Below are 19,718 nucleotides of genomic sequence, written 5' to 3'. Positions count from 1 at the left end.
TGTGGTGCTTGCTTTCATGTGTGTGTGTATGTGCCTCCGCAGCCGCATCGCCCCGCCCCGCCTGTGCGTTGGCCGGCTTCTTCGTTTCGCTCGTTTTCCATCCTCTAGAGACCCTGTACCGCCATCACGCGTGGAGAGAGAGAGAGACAGAGCAGAGAGGGGGTCAGACGCTCTCCGCGCGCTCTCGCCGACGCAGACATACGCATGTATGCACGCTGGCGCGCGCCTTTCTGTCTGTCTGTGAATGTACGGCTCACGCGACCACACGCACACCTCTCTCTCTCTGCGCAGTCCATCTGTGTGTGGGCGCCCTGTCGGTGCGCACTCTGTTTTAAGATCGAGAAACGTGGAAGCATGCCACGCCGCGCATCCCACGATGCCTCTCTGCTCGACAGCTCTGTCACGCCATCCACCATCCAGTCACTCACCGAATTCCCCTTAACGGCAACAACAACGATGGCACAGGGATGATGACGAAACATAGCCACATATAGTCGGCGCCCTGGCGACCAAAGGACAGTGGAGCATGCGGTGTGCCCTCGCCACCACCACCACGCCCTTCGCTGTTCGCCGCCTCTGCCTTCCCTCCACATACCCGCCATGAGCGCGGTGCTGTGTCCGATGCAGGGCTCATGCATCCTTGCCGTCGTCTCCCGAGTCATATCCCACCTCTGGCCTCTCCCCATCCCTTTTCTACGCCTCGACAACTTCGACCGCCCACTAGCCATTCCCATAGACCATCATGACCGATACAGCGGCACCGCGGCAGGTTGCCTGCCAGGGATGCAGCACGCAGACCACAACGGCCTTCCAGTGCCCGCTGTGTCAAGCAGAGGCAACAGCGGATTGCGGCTTCTTCTGCACTCAGGAGTGCTTCGCCAAGAACTGGCTTAAGCACCGCAACACCCTCCACAAGAGCGGCGTGGTGCGGAAGACGAAGCGTATGCCAGCTGACGCTGCGGCTGCCGCCCCTGCAGGGACCACGGAGAAGGGCCGCCAGGCGCGTGGCGGTAAGCGTTCCCGCGCAGGTGATGAGGCTGCCAGCGGCACGGGTAAAGACACATGCGCCGATAAGAAGGCCGCCGCTGGTGGAACGCTTGCCCCCTGGCCGCCACTGCCCAACGCGGCGGTGTGCAAGAAGAACAACTGGGCACAGGTCACCCCGGAGCTGCCGCTCGATGTGCCCCGCGCAGTCGTGCGCCCTGTCGTGACGGAGGCTGCGAAGGGCAGCGCCGAACAGCCGCTTCAGCGCTGCATGTGGCCTGCCATGCTGGCTGCCGCGCAGTACGTGGCGTTGTCTGCGCAGCGCAATGCGGCGCCGTCGGCCGTGCAGGTGCTGGTCGTGGCCGGAGACGTGCAGAGCGCCCACGCTTTCGCGTGGGCAGCGCGGTGTGTGGGTCTCGCCGGTACGCTGCAGCTCGCTGTCTCAGAGCAGCCAGCCCAATCAAGCGTCGCCGCCGCCACTAAAAACAGCAGCAGCAACACTGCGAGCACTGCTGCCGCCACGGCGGCATCACCCTCCCGCTACTTCACCTCCCATCGGTGTATCGTCATTGCCACGTCGGCGGTGGTGCGTGCCTCGGCACTGGCTCGAACGTCGTCGTCGACGGCGGTGAGCGGCGCCGCGTCGTTGTGGCTGACCGGAGCGCCGTCGCACTCCCTGCTGGTTACTCTCCCAGACGTCGTGGATGCAGAGGATCTGCAAGGGGTGCAGACCCGAGCCGTCTTCTTCACAGGGCCGGCCGGCCCTACAAGCGACGATGCGGCGAAGGACGATGGCAATGATGGCGTGGTGTCGTACACCTACACCTCACTCGAGGTGCTGTGCGAGGATAGGCAGCCGCTCTGCTGGAAGCCAGCAGCGCTGTCCGCCCCGGGGTCCTCGACCCCGAGCAGCAGCACTGCTGGGAACGGCGGCGCAGCAGCGGCGGCTGCCTCATGTTTGGACGATGAAGTCTGCACGTGCTTCGCCAACGGCGACATGGCTGCTGCGCTTCAGCGGCTCGTCCGCTGCTACCAGCATCAGCCGGGGCACCTAGAGTCGAAGCTCTACTACACGCTGTGCTGCAACTGGGGCGCCGCCAGCCTCGTCCACGCGCATCACCGCCTCGCGTACGTAGCTCGCTTCCTGTGTGACCGCTCCGTCCGCTTCGAGGCGCCCAAGAACGCAACCCTTGCCGACGCGGCGCTCCGCGCGATAGCGGCCGTGTGCCGACTGCTGCCGCGCATGGCGGATATCGAAGCCGAAGCAGCCGCAGCGGCGGCTAACGCATCGGGCCAGGAGGGCGCCAGCGACGCCGCCAACAAGTCGAAGAAGCGCCGGCTGCACAAGAGCGAGGTGGCAGCAGCGGCGCCGTACGCGCCATCCCTCGCCTCCACCACACGCCCCACGCCGGTCGTCGCCAGCGGCGTCAGTGCCCCCTCGGCGCAGGAGGTGGCCCGCTACGCGAACTACTACACCCACCTGCCCAACCTGCAGTTGCAGGCGACGGTGTGCCATCTACACCCCATCGCCTCCCCGGCCGTGCTCGACACCTTCGCCATGGCGTGGGGACTGTACCGGTACCTCCCTGGCCCGAGCAGCCTCGACGGCGCCGATCACGCCCGCAGCGCGGCCGTGCACCGTGTCCGGCAACGCTTCACGGCGAAGCTTGACAGCGCCAATGGCGTCTTCTACGTCATTCTCATGCATCTCATATACGATGCCGTCGGCCCGTACTCGCTCCCGGTGGACGAGGTGAACCGCCGTCTGCAGTGGGATCTGACCCTCGCCCACGACGCCGGGTCGCTGGAGGCGTACCTGCGTTGCTGTGGCCTCCTCGTGGCGGACGACGGCCTGCTGCTCCCCACGTCGAGCAAGCAGCGGGTGCGGAAGATGAAGAAAGGCGGCCGTGCTGCATCGGTGCCAGCAGTGCTATCGAGCCGCCTGAAAGGGTCGCGCGAGACGACGCAGTCGCGAACGGAGCAGCTGCGCTGCTTCGCGGTCAAGTCGATGGCCGGCACCGCCGGTGCCGCAGCTGTGGCGTCGAGCGGCAACTACGGCGTCATTGAGCTCCCGTGGAAGACGTTCCCCATCACGGGTGAGCGGCAGCGACAGGTGGCTCGCCTGCACCAGGCGGCCGTGGAGGAACTGCTGATGGCGATGCCACGCGTGCCACGTCCGATGTACATCGGCGACGTCGGCAACCTCATCGGCAAGTGGATGCACTTCAACTCGCGCTTCGATGGCACCCTCGGCGTGAACCTTCAGGCCTTCCTCGAGCAGCACCCAGAGGCGTTCAAGGTGCTTGACAACATAGTCACGCGACGCACGGCGGGCAAGACGGAGCAGGTTCGCATCCGTTTCGACGGCGACGACGAGCATGACAACGACGACAGCGACGATGGCACCGACCGCGCCCGCAAAACGCGCGACCGCCAGCTGCTGACGGGGCAGAGGCTCTCCAAGAGCGGAGGGAAGGGCATCGTCGAGCTGCCCGCGCGCGCGCGCAAGAAGCGCGCCATCAAGGAGTTCAACAAGGAGCGGTTCAACCGCAACTACAAGTCGATCGACCCCTCGGCGCGTGTACCGGGCTACATCAAGCGTGGCCCGCGTCGCATCAAGGGGCGTGGCAAGAAGGCGAACAAGCGTGGCGTGAAGCGCGGCGCGTAGCCTGCGCGCGTGTGTAAACGCAGGGAGTGGGGGGGGGGGGGGGCAGGACACCGCAGCGGCGGTGGCATGTGCGGAACGAGTAAAGTGCTGGAGCCTGTGGAAGGAGAGGAAGCAAGGTGAGAGGTAAAGGAAGGAAGAAAGGGAGGGAGGGACGGTTGCCAAGGAGCGTGGTGCTGCACGCACAAGCGCACGCAGCGGTCGCCCTGCCGCTGCATCGCGACCGCTATCACCCCTCCTTCGTGCCTTCTCTGATCTCTCGCCTCGCTTCAGGCTGTAGCGCAGCGATTAAGGCGGGATAAAACACTAAAGAAGGGGCGCGGAGAAGGAAATGCGCCGCACACGCACACAGGGCTGTGCAGAATGGACAGACGGACGCAGGTGCGAGGCGGAGGGGCAGCAAGGCTCGTCGCCGCCCCCCCCCCCACACACCCTCCGTCGTGCGTGTGCACGCGTCCGTTCGTCTCTCAATGGTTGATTTTCGCTTTTTTGTGTGTATGGCGCGTCTGCAGTGTTCGGTGTTGTTCCTCGTGTGCCGGTAACCGCACCACTCAACGCGCGAGGCGCTCGCCCTCGCTAAAGAGCGTCCCTGTGCGGAACGAAACAGGAAGCAGTGATGGCGCCTCAGAGAGGGCGGGTTCGGGGGTGGGTTAACGGTGGTGTAGTGGGCCGGCAGTGAGCACGGTAGTCGTGGAGACGCACAGGTCTCAGAAGAGGTTGGCTCGACCACTCCCTGCCCCCCCTGCTGTTCTTTCCCTGTCGTGTCCTGCCCTGTCCGGTCTTCTCCTCACCACCACCATCACCATCACCGCCGGTCGTTGTGGCCTTCGCCGTCGGTGATGGTCCATCAACGGGGGCGCTTTCTGCGCTCGCGTGTCTGCCCCTGCGCATCTCCGTCGTCCTGTTACCTCCACATCCCTCTCTTCCTCTCCCTCACTTGCCCTTCGACAGAGGCGCACATAATATACATATCGATAGGAACGCAACTCGCGCGTCACCTGTCGGCTGGCTCGTGCGGTGCTCGTTTCGTGGAACTCCATCCGAACCCACACCCCAGCGCACTCCACCCTTCCGCCAGTCCTTCGCTGACCATGTGGCAGCGCATACGTCTACTGCAGACCTTGGCGTCCCAGAAAGCAGCGGCAACCGCTGCCGCAGGCGCCGCAAGCAGCTCCCCCTCAGCAGCAGCAGCAGCAGCACCGCCGTCGGTGGCGGCAGACAACGAGCGCTCCTTCCTACGCAATCTGATCCCGATGCGTGTGTACAGCTCCGGCCCACCCTCCATCTACCTGCGTCACGCCTTCCTGAACCAAGATCGCCTCATTCGCCGCTTCCTGGGCGCCCTCGAGACCGTTCCGCTGCCGTCGCTGCCGCGGATGCTGCTCGCGGAGGGTTTCCAGCGGATGCTGGAGGGTGACGTGCCGCAGCGCGAGCTGCGCGAGTTGTTTGAAGATGCGGAGGTGGAGTGCCGCAAGATGCTGCTGCATATGGACGTTAGCAAAGGCGGCCACCGCCGCTACCACGACTCGCACGCCGACCCGCGCGATCAAGAGACGTGGCACGCTGTGAGGCACGACCCACTGCGCCGCCTCCTCGCCCACGAGCTCCGTGCGGCGTGCAGCCACTACGCACGGCTGATGGCGGTGTCGAGCAGCCCCTACGTCCCAGCAGCCGTCATCGTGCGCACCATCATCGCCTCTGACGTGCGCACTGACAACTTTCTGGTGAAGATGACGCTCGCGTTCGAAAGACACCCGCGCAACGTGGAAACGGGCGAGCGCGTCGGAGAGGCGATGCCGCCGGTGGTGGAGGAGCTGATGAAAGAGCTGCTGCTGCTGGAGCGGGACGCCTTCGGCTGCTTTCGCTTCGACCCGCGTGGCGACAACCACCACCTCGTGCACAGCCTCAAGCTCGCCGACATGACCAAGACACCGCGGTCTTTCAGCATAATGCGCGACCCGCTCATGAAGAGGTACGGCAACTACCGCGTCGAGTGCGAGGAGGTGCACAAGGGCCGCTGGAATCAGTACAAGGTCCACTGCGGCCCCGAAGACCACCGCATCGACCCGGCGTTGCCGCTGTTCGAGTCCGTCGTCGCCACGGACCCCATCACCGGCGGCGCCTTGAACATGCTTGTACACTACGACGAGCCCATCTGCCTTCGCCACAAGCACAGCTCGCGCGAGGAGAAGGGCAACTTCGGTCACACCGAGGTGTTTGAGCTGGCCATGGATGTCACGAACCGCACGTTCTGGGAGCGTTACTTCCTCGACCGGTGAAGGAGGCGTAGATAGCGAGACGATGGCGAGGAACGACCGATGCGGTCGTCGTCCTGGGTGATCGCCGTGTCAGCAGACATGCATGTGTGCGCTCTCGCCACTGCCGCTGTCCTCTGCCGTCCTTCTCGCCGTCCTCCCGTCGTCGCATGACGCCTGCTTCCATGTAGGGCATCCCGAAGCGCCTGGTGATGATGTGGCATGTCGCCTACGCAGCACGAGGCGAGCGCGAGAGAGGAGGAGCGATGGTAGCGGGGTAGTCTTGCCTCTCTTGCCCGCGCCCATACACCAGCCGCATCGAAGGTAGCGATGGCGATGGCCGGCATGAGTGCCGTGTGGTGAGCAAGTGCGCAGAGAGGATCACGCTGGATCCCTCCGCGTGGAGGGGCTCAGTGACGCGGAGGCTGATTCTGCGGTGAGTTGACGGGGTCTGTCTTTGCATCCGTCCCCCTCCACCGCCGCCTGTGTCGCTCCTCCCATCCATTAACTCTCTCACTGCGCGTGCGTGTGTGTGCGTGTGTGCCTGCGTCCGCGTGTCAGGGTGGGGAGGGAAGGGGGAGCGATGACGTCAGTCGGGAGCAACGCGCCGCCCTCTGCCACTGTCGGACAAACGCGCGCACTCGCACGCACGTGAGCGCCCACACGCGAGGGCACGCCTTCCCGGCGCCCCGCTCATCTCCCGCTGTGGTGTTCTTCACCGGTGCGCCTGTCCGCCACGTCGATGCAGCACTGCAGCATCATCCCTGGCCACCGAGACCCACCTGAACAGCCTTCTGACAAGCAACAGAGTGACGCTGATCACGGCGATGAGGACAGGGCGGAAGCGCTGCCCACCGCCGTCGGTGCGCCAGCGACGCTGACCGTGTGCCACGGCGAGTCGGGCAGCAATCACAAGCCGCGGAAGAAGTCTATGAGCTCCGGGCAAGACAGCTGCTCCCGCGAAACGGCCCAACGCGCACACGCGCATGCCTTGAGGTGTCCCCCCTCCTCGCCTCTATCGAACGCCGCTGCCGGCGCCGCCCTCGCACTTCGGCCGACGTGCCACAGCCTCCGCGAAGTGTGCCGATGGCGCCAGACGCGCACCCGCGCGCTGTGGAGGAGTTGTGTGAGCTGAGTACCCATCAGTGGCAAGTGGCAGCCAGCGCCTTTGCTGGCGTCTGGCGTCGAAGCGGATGCGCAGCCTCCCAACCTTCCTGTGCGTCGTGCGTTGCCGCCACCCCGCACGACCCGGCATGGACACGGCCGAGCGCGTGACGCTCAATGCCTATCGCGCGGTTGTGGCGGCCTCGCCGATGGCAGCACCAAACCTGCCGCGTAAAGGCGCTCGTCATGTGCAGTCGCACCAGTACGCGGGGTCGCCGAAAGCGTGGCAACAACAGCCGCAGCATCATCGAGCCCTTCGCTCGCTCGCTCACGCTCCGTCAGTGCTGTGTGTGCTCGACACGGCCGTGTGCGTTGCCGTCTGTATGTCTGAATGGCCCTTTCTCTGGGCGTCAGTTGTGCTACCCACCGTTTCCGTGCATCGCATCTGTTGCCGCTTGCGTCCTCGCATTCACCCTGCTCCGATGCTGTTTTTCACCACCGACACCGCCATCATCATCCCTCCCACTCCTCACTGTGCATGTATCTCTGTGAGGGCGGGGATGTAGCCGTTTGATGGCTACGCCACGCCATTTCACTCCCCTCTCTCGTCTCGGCCGCTCGCCTGCTGATGCGTGCGCCTCCGTCTTTCTCTCTGGCTGCGTGCCAGCTACCGGTCTCGGGGCAAGGACACGGGGTCGAGCATGTCGTCCCTCCACGGTACCCTCCTCGCAGCGCAGTGCAGCGCCGCACATGGACACCACAGAAAGGCAAGGTGACGAAAATTAAAGAAGAGCAGCAACGCCGACACAGTGCGACGCACACGCGCGCACACGTGATCACTCCGCAGCACGCGTGCCCGCCTGCGTGCGCAGCTGCCAAGTCGAGGATGTGGACACACGCACGGGCCTGTGAGCACATTCACTTTCGCCTCTCCCTCTGTGTCTGTCTGTCTGTCCGCCTGCCAGCACGCACACATGCTCGGTACGTGTGCACGGCGAGCTGCTGTGACTAAACCGACCCGCCCAACTCGCTCTCCTCTCCTTGGCCCCCGCCCCCTCCCTCCCCCGCACTTGGGCAGCTGGCTTGAGTTTGCTTGACGGCTCGTTCCGCCGTTGCCGTGTTGCCAAGAAGCTCGCCTGATACACACAGGCACGCACGTTACCATCACCACCACCCTCTCTCTATCGCTCGCTCGCCTCGTGAGGCATCCCGGGATATTTTTGTGCGGGGCGGGGCAGTCACGCCAACTGAAATGCTGTTATCCTCACACACACAGCACACACGCTGTCGTCGCGGCCCCCTCGCCCTTGACGCGCACGATGTTCTCCTACCTACCCGCAGATGCCAAGGAGAAGCTAGCGCTCTACGTCTACCGCAGCGAGGACCGCAGCTATCTCTACAACCACATGTGGCGGCCGCTGTGCCGAAAGGTGGTGGATTACCTGCCGGTGTGGCTGGCGCCGAACATCATTACCGTCGCCGCCCTCGCGTTCGTGGGCACCACCCATGGCCTTCTAGCGTACTACATGCCGAAGTTGACGGTCAGCGGCGAGCACTACCTCACCCGCAGCGAGACGGGCACGACACCCCTGCAGTTGGTGGAGTGTCCGCCGCCGCCGCCGCCGGCGTTTGTGTTCGTTCTTGCGGCGGTCGCGCTTTTCCTCTACCAGCTCCTCGACAACCTCGACGGGCATCAAGCGCGCCGCACCGGCACCTCGAGTCCGCTGGGGATGCTCATGGACCACGGCTGCGACGCCGTTAACTGCATCATCGGCGCTCTGTCTGTTGCAACGGCGGTGTCGGCCGGGCCGTCCTGGAAGACGTGGCTGATTGTGCTCAACACGGTCATCACGTTTTTTCCTGAACACCTGGGAGGAGTACTACCGTGGCGTGCTCGTGCTACCCGTCATCAACGGCCCCAACGAAGGCATCCTCATTGCGATCGGCGTCTACCTGTGGACAGCGTGGGTAGGGGGGCCGCAGTGGTGGTACAAGAACGCGATCGAGGTGCCGTCTCGGTGGTTGCCGCAAGTACTGCGTCAGCCAGCCCCGCAGGCGGCCGTCGACATTGAGGCGATGGTGCTGCGGACGGTCTGTCCGTACCTGACGTGGCACGAGGAGGACGCTGACGGCTTTGCGATACTGCCGTTCCTCTTCAATCTCAACTGCACCGCAGCCTACCGCGCCGACCCGCCGCACCCGACGCGCATCCTCCTCGCTGGCAACCCGCTTACGGCGCAGCACGGGGAGGACGTGCTCGGCAGGGTCTGGAGCGGCCACAGTGTTCTCCAGCGCGCTGTCCTGCGCCTCTACGGCAGCGGCAAGCCGGTCCTAAGCGTGCGCTACAACACCCTCGCCGTCGCCCTCATGACGGTCGGTGCCGCGGTCACGAGCGCTGGCAACGTCTACCAGGTCTACCGCGCCATTCGCCGCACGCCGGCGGCGGAGCTGGAGAAGTTCGGCGGCCGGCGCTTCAGCATCCGTTTTCCTTTCCTGCACGCCCTCTCACGCCTCGTCCCGCTCGTCGTCGTCACGTTCACGGCGAGCGCGTGGCTTCTCACCTCGAACGATGACATTTTCCGGCGGCACCCGCGCATCTTCTGTTGGACGGTGGGACTGCTCTATACGAAGCTGGCCATACATCTCATGTTGGCGCACCTCTGCAGCGCCGAGTTCCTCCCCTTCCGCCGCACCCTCGCGCCGTTCGTGCTCCTCTGCGTACACGTCTGGCTCACCTATGTGCGCAACGTCAGTCAACTGCGGCGGCAGCAGCAGCAGCAGCACAGTGGGCGAGCTGGTGTTAGCGGTGATGGCGGCAACGGTGGTGGTGCGAGTTGGACTGCGCTGCCGTACACCGTCAGCGGTAGCGCAACTCGCAGTGACGCGTGGCCGAGCCGCGGCGCGGGCAGCGCCGCCTCCAGCGACACCCACTCCGACTACGCCTACAACCTCGATGAGGAGCTCGCTCTGTACGAGTTGTTTGCGCTGTCTACCGTGACCTTCGCCCACCTGGCCTGGAGCGTCGTGCGGGAGACGGCGGCGTTACTGCAGGTACCCATATTTACAGTTCCGCGCGAGAAGCAGAAGGCGCTGCGCGCCGCCATGGAAGCGACCCGGCCCGCCAAGGCGACGGCAACGTTGGCGGCGTCGCCCGGCAAGCTTCGGAAGGGCAAGTAGTCGGCTGAGCCCATCCTCCGCCGCCTCCTCCTCCGCCTGCATACATCCATCGCGGTCTGTGATAGCAGGCGCGGAGGCGCGAAGCGGTGAGAGGGTGTGTGCGTGTGTGCGTGGCCCCTAGGCAGGCGAAAGGGTTGGGCGGCGTGCGCAAGGGACGGCCGCCGGCGGCCACCCCTCCTACACACACACACACACACGCACGCACTGGCGGTCCTGCCTGCAACTCGCCGCTGCCGCTTTTACATGCTTGCTTTGCCTGTCGCTTGCCAGATGGTGGCGCGCAGCGACGCCTAACGACCCCTCGTGCGTCTATTTCACTGACATGCACAAGCACGCTCACGCACGCAGAGAGAGTCGCATGCGCTCGCACACGCAGACACACGCGCGAGCGTCAAGAGTGCAGACGGAGTCATAGAACCCTCCTCCCCCTCCCCCACAACCGTCGCAGCGGACGAGTGAGACGGTGGCGGGGAGCACAGCGGCGTCACCCCCTCCCCCACTGCTGCACCCCCGCGCACGCACCTTCTCGCACTACTGCACATTCCTGGCACACGTTCGCCTTTGTGCCCGCCACTCCCCTCCCCTCCTCCCTCTCTCTTCCCCCCTCCACCCCTCACCAGCATCCTCTACGCCCATCGCGTGCGTACACTTGCCTGCGAGCTTATAGCTGTAACTACCACCTGGCGCTTCCTCGCTGAAGGACACAGAAAGAGGGGAAGGGAGATCGGCACCGAGTCGAAGAACACAGTCTCCTCCACGCACACATACGCATGGAAGCAGGTGCCATGACCTCCATCGCTGATGGTGCTGAAGAAACAACCTCGGCTGTTGTTGATGCGCCAGCACCCGCGCCGCGGCCCTTGTCACTGTTGCCCCCGCCACTGGTCTCGTCAGTTGATGAGAAGCCGCAGCTGCAGCACTGCTCACAAGAAGCACCGGTCGCCGAGCAACAAGACGCTTCACTCCCGCTGCCCCTGCCCGCCTCACCCATGACACGCCGGCGCAAGCGGCCCCTCGCCGCAACGACCGCCGCCATTGCGCGGGGTCGCAGTCCTCGCGGTTCGGCCGCGGCACATCCTGCAGCAGCCACCCCCTCGGCACTTCTGGCACCGACTAAAAGGCACCCGCCACAGCGCTCCCGGACAGCGACAGCCGCGGCAAGTCGAGCCACTCCGTCGCCGCCGAAGCCTGCACCACCACCACCACCACCCTCGTCATCGCCACCGTCACTTGGAAGAGATCCAGTGCCGCCGCCGAGGGGCAATGCAGCGCCTTCTGCTGGCGGGCGCTGCACGTCAGCGGCTCGCACGCCGTCATCACAGCAGCAGAAGCGGCCACCACCCTCCGGGGCTGCACGCCGCCTCGCAACGGCGGCGAAGCAGGTGTCGTCGTCAGTCGCATCGCCGTACCAATCACTCGTCGACGCCGTCCTGGATGAGCAGTTTGCGACTGGATCTAGCTCGCAGCAGCAGCAGACGGCAGCGGCGGCAGCAGCCACAGGAGTGGCCGTGGGTGGGGGCGACTCAATCGTGGTAGCGGTGGTGCCGAGTGAACGCCGAGCGCAGCGTCTCGCTGTCACTGGTCGAACGGAGGATGGCCCCGACGATAGCGAAGATGGCGGTGAAGCCGCGGCCTCTGCGCTGGCGCCGCTTCACCAACAAGCCTTGCGACTCCAGCCACTTCCACCCGTGGCTCCTGCATCGGCGTTGATGCAAGAGGTGTCGCTGGCGGGCGGAGACGATGGCGAGCTAGCGGAGACGTTGGCGGACGTCGTCGCCGTCGCGCCAACGCAGGCAAGAGCAGCTACGCAGTCGGCCGCGCAGTCGGCATTGGCGGTAGAGCGCGCGCGCCTGCTACACGACAGTCCCTGCACGGTGGACGAGCGGGACGCCGCGGGCAGAATGAGAAGTCTAGATGCAGAGGCCCGGGAGGGTCTGTGGCGGCCGACGACAGAGCCGCGTGTTGTGGCACGCGCCTTCGATCACGCTGGTGCTGGCGCTGCCACAAATCACGGACACGCGAGCGCTGTCTCCTCGAGGGCACCAAATCGGATAAGGACGGCTGCGGCGCTGCCCGCAGCAGTGGTCGAGTTTCTGAAAGCCGAGGCCGACGCCGAGGCGGCTGTGAAGGGCACAGCCGCGACTGCCACTGGCGCCGCGGAGCGCCAAAGACGTGCCGCATCGCCAAAACGCAGCCGCGACATCGCGGGCGCACGCGCCGGTGCCTCGTCGGCGTCACCTCCCACGACAGCCCTCTCGACCTCGCCCCCTCTTGCGAGTTTTCCACCGGTGCTGTCGCCAGCAGCCGAGAGCGCAGCAGTCTTACGAGACCTGAAAGATGTGCAGCGACGTCTGCACGCGCACGGACATCGCCGAGGGACCGCCGCGGCGGCGGCCGGAGCGACACCACCGGAGGCGAAGGCACACAGCCCTGCCGCAGCATCGTCCAACAGCACTCAAGGGCCGGAGAGCTGCTCCCCCTGTGACATCTCCGTCGCTGCCTCGTCAGCCTCATCGACTGCAACCAGCAGCAGCAGCAGCGCAGCAATGAAGCACAGCAAGCGGCACGGTAGCGCTCGCAGGAACCGCATGGTAGGGCTTCGTCGCGCCAGCTCCGAGTACTGGGCCACCGCCTCCCTAACGGAGATCGTCGACGCTCTCGATGGACGGTGCACCGCCGCCCCAGCGCGGGGGCACCGAAAACACAGGCGGCAACGTGGGCAAGCAGACTTTGACCCCGCGAGCTATGCCCGGCGTCTGCTAGAGACGGCCCCCCGCTCGTGCACCTCGTCGACCGTCTCGGACGACGACGATGGCGCGTACACCGATGGCGACGATGCCGGGTACGACCCCACCGGCCCCCGCCGTCGAGGCGCAGAGGTAGGCATAAGAGGTAAAGAGCGATGTGAGACTACAGAGGGCAGCCATGATCGTCGTTCGCGTAGCGCGCCACCTGCGTCGTGCGGCCCCTCGCCAGCTGCGCTGAAGCGCGAGGCGCTCCTCCGCTCCGGCCCGACGTGGGCGACGGCGGCAGCTGAGCTCGGGCTCACCCCGACGGAGGTGCAAGACCTCCTGCGGTACAGCCTCAGCTCCCCCGATGCTGCTGCCACGTGGCTTGCGGTCAGCAGCCGCCACGCACGTGATGCCAAGCGAGTCGTCGCAGCTGCGGTGGATACGGTGCCCGACGACGGCGTTGGTCGACGGCACGCAGGGCGGCAAAAAAAACGCAGCAGCAGCAGCGTTACAGGCGGGTCTCCGTCAGATGTGCACCCACGCCGCCCACACCGGTTGTCCTCCGCATCGCTGGATGTGGCAGCGCAGACCGCTCTGGTGCAGCGCATCGTCGCGGCGATGCCCGCCGTCCCTGCCGAGCTGCAGGACGAGTTGAGCCGTCAGCGCCGTCTTCTGGAGCGAGTCTGTCGCGATGTGAGCTGCATGAGCGCGCCGGCACGCGCTGCCGTGCGAGCACGCCTGGCGTCGCCGACCGTGTCCTCTGCGGCTGCTCGGCAACCGTCGCCGTTGGAGTTCAGCACCGGTGCGAGCGGAGGAGGGGCGCAGACAAATCCATCGGCAGCCGCAGAGACACACAATGTGCAGGTGCAGCACGAGGAGGATCAACAGTTGCTGTTTGCATCCCTACCGCGGCCGGCGGCGCATGCGTTGAAGGCCGTCAGCGGCCTTCGCGGTGCCGCAGCGGACCCTTCACGGCCACTACCACCTTTCCACGCCGTCGTGGCACGGCCCACGCTGTACGCTGTGCCTCAAACTCCAGCGCCCACGACGGGCAACGACGCCGCGGCGCCGCGAGAGCCATACGAGGTCGCGCTGCGCGAACTAGCAGAGCGGGAGACGCGCCACTACGTCAGCGAGCTGGACCGTCTCCGTACCATGTACGACCGCCAGCTTCAAGAGGAGCGCCGTCAGCGCCAGCAGGAGCGGCGGCATTATGCCGAGCTCCTCCAGAGCCAGCAGCACAAGATGCTACGTCACCATCGCGAGACAGTCCACCTGCTGCAGCGCGAGTGTCGCTTGCAACAGCAGCAGCAGGAATCTCTCGTCCAGAAGCTGGCCGCCTCGCAAGCGGCAGCAGCGCAGCGCCAGCAAGCTCAGCATGAGCAGACGACGAAGCACATGCTCGCAGGCGCCGTGGACGTCATGAAGAGCTACGCGACGGCAGAGGGTCTTCGAAGAGGCGGACAAGCGGAAATGGAAGAGCCAGCTGGGGTGGCGGTAACCTCCAGAGCCATGCAGAAACATCGACGGCAGCAGCCGCGCGTGCACTTCGAGAGTGCGGCAAGCGGAGGGAGCAAGAGCAAGCGGGTCGTTGGCAGCCCAACACCCTCACTGGCGGCGGCACACAGCCCTGATGATAGTGGCACCAGTGACGCTGGAAGGACGCATAAAGCAACACGCGCTGAGGGCGTAACCGCAGCAGCAACGGTCGCTTCTGCCGCGGTCAACACACCCCCTCGCCCATCCGTGTGTCTGCCTGTCGTCGGCGTCGCATCGAGGATGAGTCCACTCGATGCGGGCATTCCCACCGCGGAGCATCTGATCCCACCGCAGCCTGCAAGCAGTGCAGCGCATCTGGGGTTTTCCTCAGTGTCGTCGCTATCCGCGTCACCGTCACGGAGCACGCTCCCGTCGCCGTCACATCCAAACACCGACAGCGACGGTGGGCGAGCGCCGAGCGCGCGCAGCACCATGCGGCCCTCACCTCCAGCTGCGGCGCCGACAGCAGTTGGCAGGAGAGGAGAACAGCACCGCACCGCTACCGGCACGCTATCGGTGGCCCCGTCTGCATCAACTCTTGTGCCAACACCGGCGGCTAACACACCAGCAGGAGCAGCGGTTGCCAGTGCGGGACCTCCCATGAACACACCAGCGATGCTGCGTGCCGTGTACGGCGGCGATGCTGGACCACCGCCGCGACAGCCGCGGACACAGGGGCGCATGACGCTCCCTCTGCACGTGCGCCTCCCTCCTGAGGATGATATGTCTACGCGCCAGCATCTCGGCGTGGCTGCGCTGGAGGCCGAGTTGTCGGACGTACGCGCTGCCGCCGCCGCGCGTGATGCCGGACTGGCGGAGGGGACACGCCTCTATGGTGTCGTGCCCCGCCGGCCTCGCCTTCCCCACGCACCGTCCTCCTCCGACACCGGTGCGGTGGCAGTGGAGCGACTCAACCAGGCTGCCCCGCGCAGAGCGTTGTCGGCGTCGCCGTCGTCCGCGGCCGCCACACGGCACGCGCGCACCCCCGACGGCGAAAAGGCCGTTGGGAGGAGAAGCGCAGAGTCGCGGCGGAGCGGCAGCGGGCGTGGCCGTGGCGGTCAAAAAGGGAGAGGCCGCGTTGGGAAGGGCCCCAGGTCCTCCGCGGGCCGACGTGGGCGACGCACATCACCGCACGCCACCGTTGGCGGAGGAAGCGGCGACGTCGCCGACCGCAGCAGGCGCCCCCTCCTTCGCCGCTTCGACACGGAGGTCGTGAGCGAGCTCTCCAGCGAGGCCGGCACAGCGCCCTCGCACGCGCGTCCTCTGCACGGTGCGTGGGGAGCACCAGCGCCGAACGCGGCCGCGTCCTCCACTGCATACCCGTCGTCCGTCGCCCCGCATGGTGATGTGATGGACGGCCGCGGCGTCGTGCCAGAACCAGCACAATACAGAGGTATGTGGTCAGAGGCGATGCGCATGGATGACCAAGGCGCTCATGGCGGGACGGGCCCGCATCAGGAAGCGGACGATGCTGCCGGGGTGACGGCGGGCAAGCCATCGGTTGGGCGGCTGCATGTGGTGCTGAGCCAACCTGCTGGTGAAGTGGCAGCAGTCACGTGCGCGACGCGCATCGCTGGCGCAGCGGCCTCACCGGTGCCACGCATCCCGCAGGCGGTGGATGCGCAGCTACGAGCGGCGCTGTATCACCGCGCCGGCGTCGTCAGAGAACTCCGCCAAACGGCTTCGCCAGGCTTGTCGCCGGTGCAGAACGACGGATCAACAGGCGACACGGACGGGCGCGCCGTCTTAAATGTCGCGGGCTCCCTCCCTCCCTGCGACAGCGCCTTCTTTGGCGCCCCAGCCGAGGTTCTGATCAACGCCACCGACAGCTGCGCCGTCGGAGATGACGGTGACGGTGCGCTGCCAAGCAACCTCGACGTGGCGCCGGTGCCGCTGGTTATGATGAGTGACTACGCACGTGCGTGGGCCCGCTATGCTGCCGCGGAGCGCGAGGTGGAGAGCCACGCGCAGGCGCTCGCGGCCGAAGACACCGGCGTGCTGGAGGCGGTCTCCATCGCCCAAGAGCGTCGCCGGCGCGGTCGAGGAGAGGAGGACGACGCGGTGTCTGCGGTTGTCGTGGCAACGCCCCACCCAGCCAGCACTGCTGCGGCGGTGCGCTACCGCGAGCAGGAGCTCGGCTATGGCGACCCGGCGCTGCGGGGAGGCAGCGTGCATGTTTCGCCGCGCATGGCTGCAGAAGCGCGGGCACTGACGGAGGCGCGCCGGCGGCTGTCGGCGATCCGAGCATGCTTCATCGCGCCGCCATCTCTCGGCACCGCCAGCGCACTTGGCAACGCATCTATCGGCAGGGTGACGGAGCCGGATGCCACTGTGCGGGGCGCCGCACTCGTTCGCGAGCTCGTGGATACAACGGTGCTGAGTGTGCTTGAGGTGCAGGCACGAGGGGCGCACGAAGACCCGGTGCAGCAGGTGATGGCTGCCATGGAGCACGAGATACTACGCCTCATGCTGGTCGGCTGTCTTGAGGCGCGGGTAGAGATCGCCTCTGGACCTGCCAAGGAGGAGAATGCGCATCCGCAGCGGACGAAGTCGCAACAGCGGCGGTTGGACGCCGAGCTCGCTTGCGCGCTCGCGGAGGCAGCACTGGAAGACGTCGTGCACGCCGCTCTAGAGCGCTCTTGTCACGACAAGAAATTGCGCCAAGCCGCCACCACCTCCTCCTCCGACGTCACTGTCACCGCCACCAGTACGATGACGACGACGGCTGCTCCGGCTCCACCCATGGATGCATCTTCGGCGGCGGAGGTCGATCCTCGCGAGCACGTATCTGTCCCTCGCACCTCGTCCACCGCGTGGCTGCAAGACGACCCTGCGCCGCCAGAGACAGCGCCGCGACAGCAAGCGACACCGCAGCCGAAAGCCGTGGGAAATGCGGAGAGGGAGGCAAACGCGATCACGGCGACGGCGACGGTGGTCCTGCCGCCACCACGTGGCGACAACCGCGACGCCACCAGCCCTGCGGCGCCGCGGGCAGCAGAGCCAACACCGCAGGAAGTGCGCGTCGTGGTCGACCTCAGTCCTGTCGTGCGCCACATGATAACGTCGCGCATCCCCGCCGCTGCCGTGCCCGCGTACGACTGGCAGCAGCAGCTGCACTGCCCGCCACCATACCCGCCAATCCAACAGGAGCAACTCCCCAGCCGATGGATGGCGCTCGAGGACCGCAGGGACATCATTGTGGAGGCCGAGAGCCCTTTGGTTGTGACGGAGACGAGGGCAGAGCTGCCAGCGCCAACTGTAGCGGATGCAGAGATGGCCGGCGAGCACACGTCTGTTGCTGTGCCAGCCACCGATGGCGGCGGCCTGCCGTCGCTGGCTGTACCAGCACCCCCTCTCCCAGCCGTCGTGCCGCTGCCAGCAGCGGCTTCCGTTGATTCGCCTTGTGCGCATGTGGAAGACACGGCGACCCCAGCAGGTCGCACAACCTCGCACGACGCACCGCAGTTCACGCTAATACGTCTGTTCCAGTCAGCGCTGCTCGACCAGGAGCGGCTGCAGCGCGCCAGTCTAGCTGACCGTGAGGAGGAGCAGCGTCGCGCCCACGAACTTCTCCGAGAGGTATTGAATGTCGCCGCAGAGCAAAGGACGTCGACAACACCGGCAGCAGCCGTCGCACTGCCCTCACCGTCCGCGGCCGCGATCCCCACGGCTGAATCCCAGCTTGCTCTGTCGCCACGACCGGTGGTCAACGCGGTCGCCGATGGACCACGGCGCGAGGACGTGGGGACGACAGAGACCGCCACGTCGAGATTCAGAGCACCGTCGCCGTCGCAGCCCCCGCCCATTGCGACTCCCGCGACCTCTGCCTCGCGCTGCACTACGCCGCCACGGCCGCTCGTGCGGGACCCGGTGATGGGATTTGTGCTGGAGTGGGTGCGGCAGTTTGGCGCCTTGCAGCAGCAGCAGCAGCAGTCATCGATGCGCGGCGCGGCGACCGCCACCTCCTCGGCTTCCTTGGTAGAGGGTCTCACCGCGGCAGCACGGACGGCGGCGCGGCGTGATGCCGCACCGCTTGCGCAGGCTGCTGGGCACCGATCACTGTCGGGCCCCTTCATGCGATACGCCGCGTCACGCCCCTCCACGCGCAACCTCGGCTCCTCGACGACAACGGCGTCCTCGTCGCTGCTGTCGCCGTCGCTGCCGTCGTCTCTGCACACGCGGTCATCGTCATCGTCGTCATTGCTCGAAGACGAGGCGTGGGGGCACGCGAGAATAACCGGAGATTGGCACAGCGGCGAGCAACGTGCACGCGTGCCGCACCGCATCTCATCGGGAGCACCTTTAGAAGCAGCCCGAGTCTACCAGTGCGCGCCAATACGCAAGGCGCGGCCGGTACTCGACACGCAGCGCGACGACACCTCTGCGTGCACTGCGACGACACGCTACACGACGGGGCGCAGCTCCGTGGCGTTCGCTTTCGCTGACGAACTGCGAGAGGGCAGAGCGGTGCCGTCAGGTTCGTCGGGCCTCCTCCCTCCTCGTGCATCCGCCGAAGTGCAGGCGGCGATGGCTGCAGCGCTGCGTGCGCATCAGCAGGCCAACCGTGCCGAGGCATGGGCAGCGGCGCCGGTAGATGGTAGCCGCTTGGGGGCGACTGACATCTCGCAGGGCTCTGCCGTGGGCAACAGCTCCTACGCCGTCTCGCTGCCGGCGCGCTCCGCACAGACGACGGCCGCCATCGGAACACCACCGCCGATGGCCGCTGCAGCCGGTGTGCCGTCCAGCAGTCCTGCTAAGCTGCGTGCCCCTCCTCCCACATGGTCCGCGACGACACGAGAGCCCGCCGATGCGCGCGACGACGGCAACGGTGGAGCGAAGGACGCGGTGGATGATACGTGGAAGCTGATACCGTCCGGTCGTACGAGAGACAAGGTTGCGGGCACAGTTGCCGTCGTAGGACCTCGCGACGCCTGGAAACAGCGCGCCACCCAACCGCGGTCGAGGTCGCCCCTTCGTACCGCTGAGTGGGTGTGCGTAAGCTTGACAAGCACGTCTACCAGCAGCCACAGCAACGATCGCGGCGGCAGCGGCCGCGAGCCGAATCATGCTCACGCTGCTCAGGGCAACGGCTTCGCCCCGCCTGCGATCAGCGAAGCCGCGCCGGCATCATCTGCGCTGCCGTTCATGTCCGCGCGAGCGCGCAGTGCAACCGCGCCGGCGAGGACGAAAGGTGTATAACAAGCTCCCCCGCCCACGGCGCAGCCTCTGCCAACAACCGCCGCCGCAGTGCCCATGCCGTCC

At 66.3% G+C, this 19,718-nt stretch overlaps 4 protein-coding genes across 4 annotated transcripts; all 4 read left to right on the top strand.

The window, feature by feature from the left end:
* Positions 1-742: 742 nt before the first annotated feature.
* On the top strand, positions 743-3,652 carry LDBPK_013360 (uncharacterized protein; the record flags this gene model as incomplete). Its single annotated transcript, XM_003858001.1, has 1 exon — positions 743-3,652. The coding sequence occupies one exon, from the start codon at positions 743-745 to the stop codon at positions 3,650-3,652; it is 2,910 nt and encodes a 969-aa protein (XP_003858049.1).
* A 1,088-nt stretch (positions 3,653-4,740) lies between these two features.
* Positions 4,741-5,928, top strand: LDBPK_013370 (uncharacterized protein; the record flags this gene model as incomplete). The annotated part of the gene is made up of 1 exon (XM_003858000.1): positions 4,741-5,928. The coding sequence occupies one exon, from the start codon at positions 4,741-4,743 to the stop codon at positions 5,926-5,928; it is 1,188 nt and encodes a 395-aa protein (XP_003858048.1).
* Positions 5,929-8,327: 2,399 nt separating this feature from the next.
* On the top strand, positions 8,328-9,080 carry LDBPK_030970 (uncharacterized protein; the record flags this gene model as incomplete). Its single annotated transcript, XM_003857999.1, has 1 exon — positions 8,328-9,080. One exon carries the CDS (start codon positions 8,328-8,330, stop codon positions 9,078-9,080), a length of 753 nt encoding a protein of 250 aa, XP_003858047.1.
* Positions 9,081-10,955: 1,875 nt separating this feature from the next.
* On the top strand, positions 10,956-19,655 carry LDBPK_030810 (hypothetical protein, conserved; the record flags this gene model as incomplete). Its single annotated transcript, XM_003857998.1, has 1 exon — positions 10,956-19,655. The coding sequence occupies one exon, from the start codon at positions 10,956-10,958 to the stop codon at positions 19,653-19,655; it is 8,700 nt and encodes a 2,899-aa protein (XP_003858046.1).
* Between the last annotated feature and the right edge of the window lie 63 nt (positions 19,656-19,718).

Source organism: Leishmania donovani, chromosome 3 (genome assembly GCF_000227135.1).
Source record: "Leishmania donovani BPK282A1 complete genome, chromosome 3".
In the NCBI taxonomy this organism is placed as follows: domain Eukaryota; phylum Euglenozoa; class Kinetoplastea; order Trypanosomatida; family Trypanosomatidae; genus Leishmania; species Leishmania donovani.
This window is presented reverse-complemented; position numbering and strand designations above follow the sequence as displayed.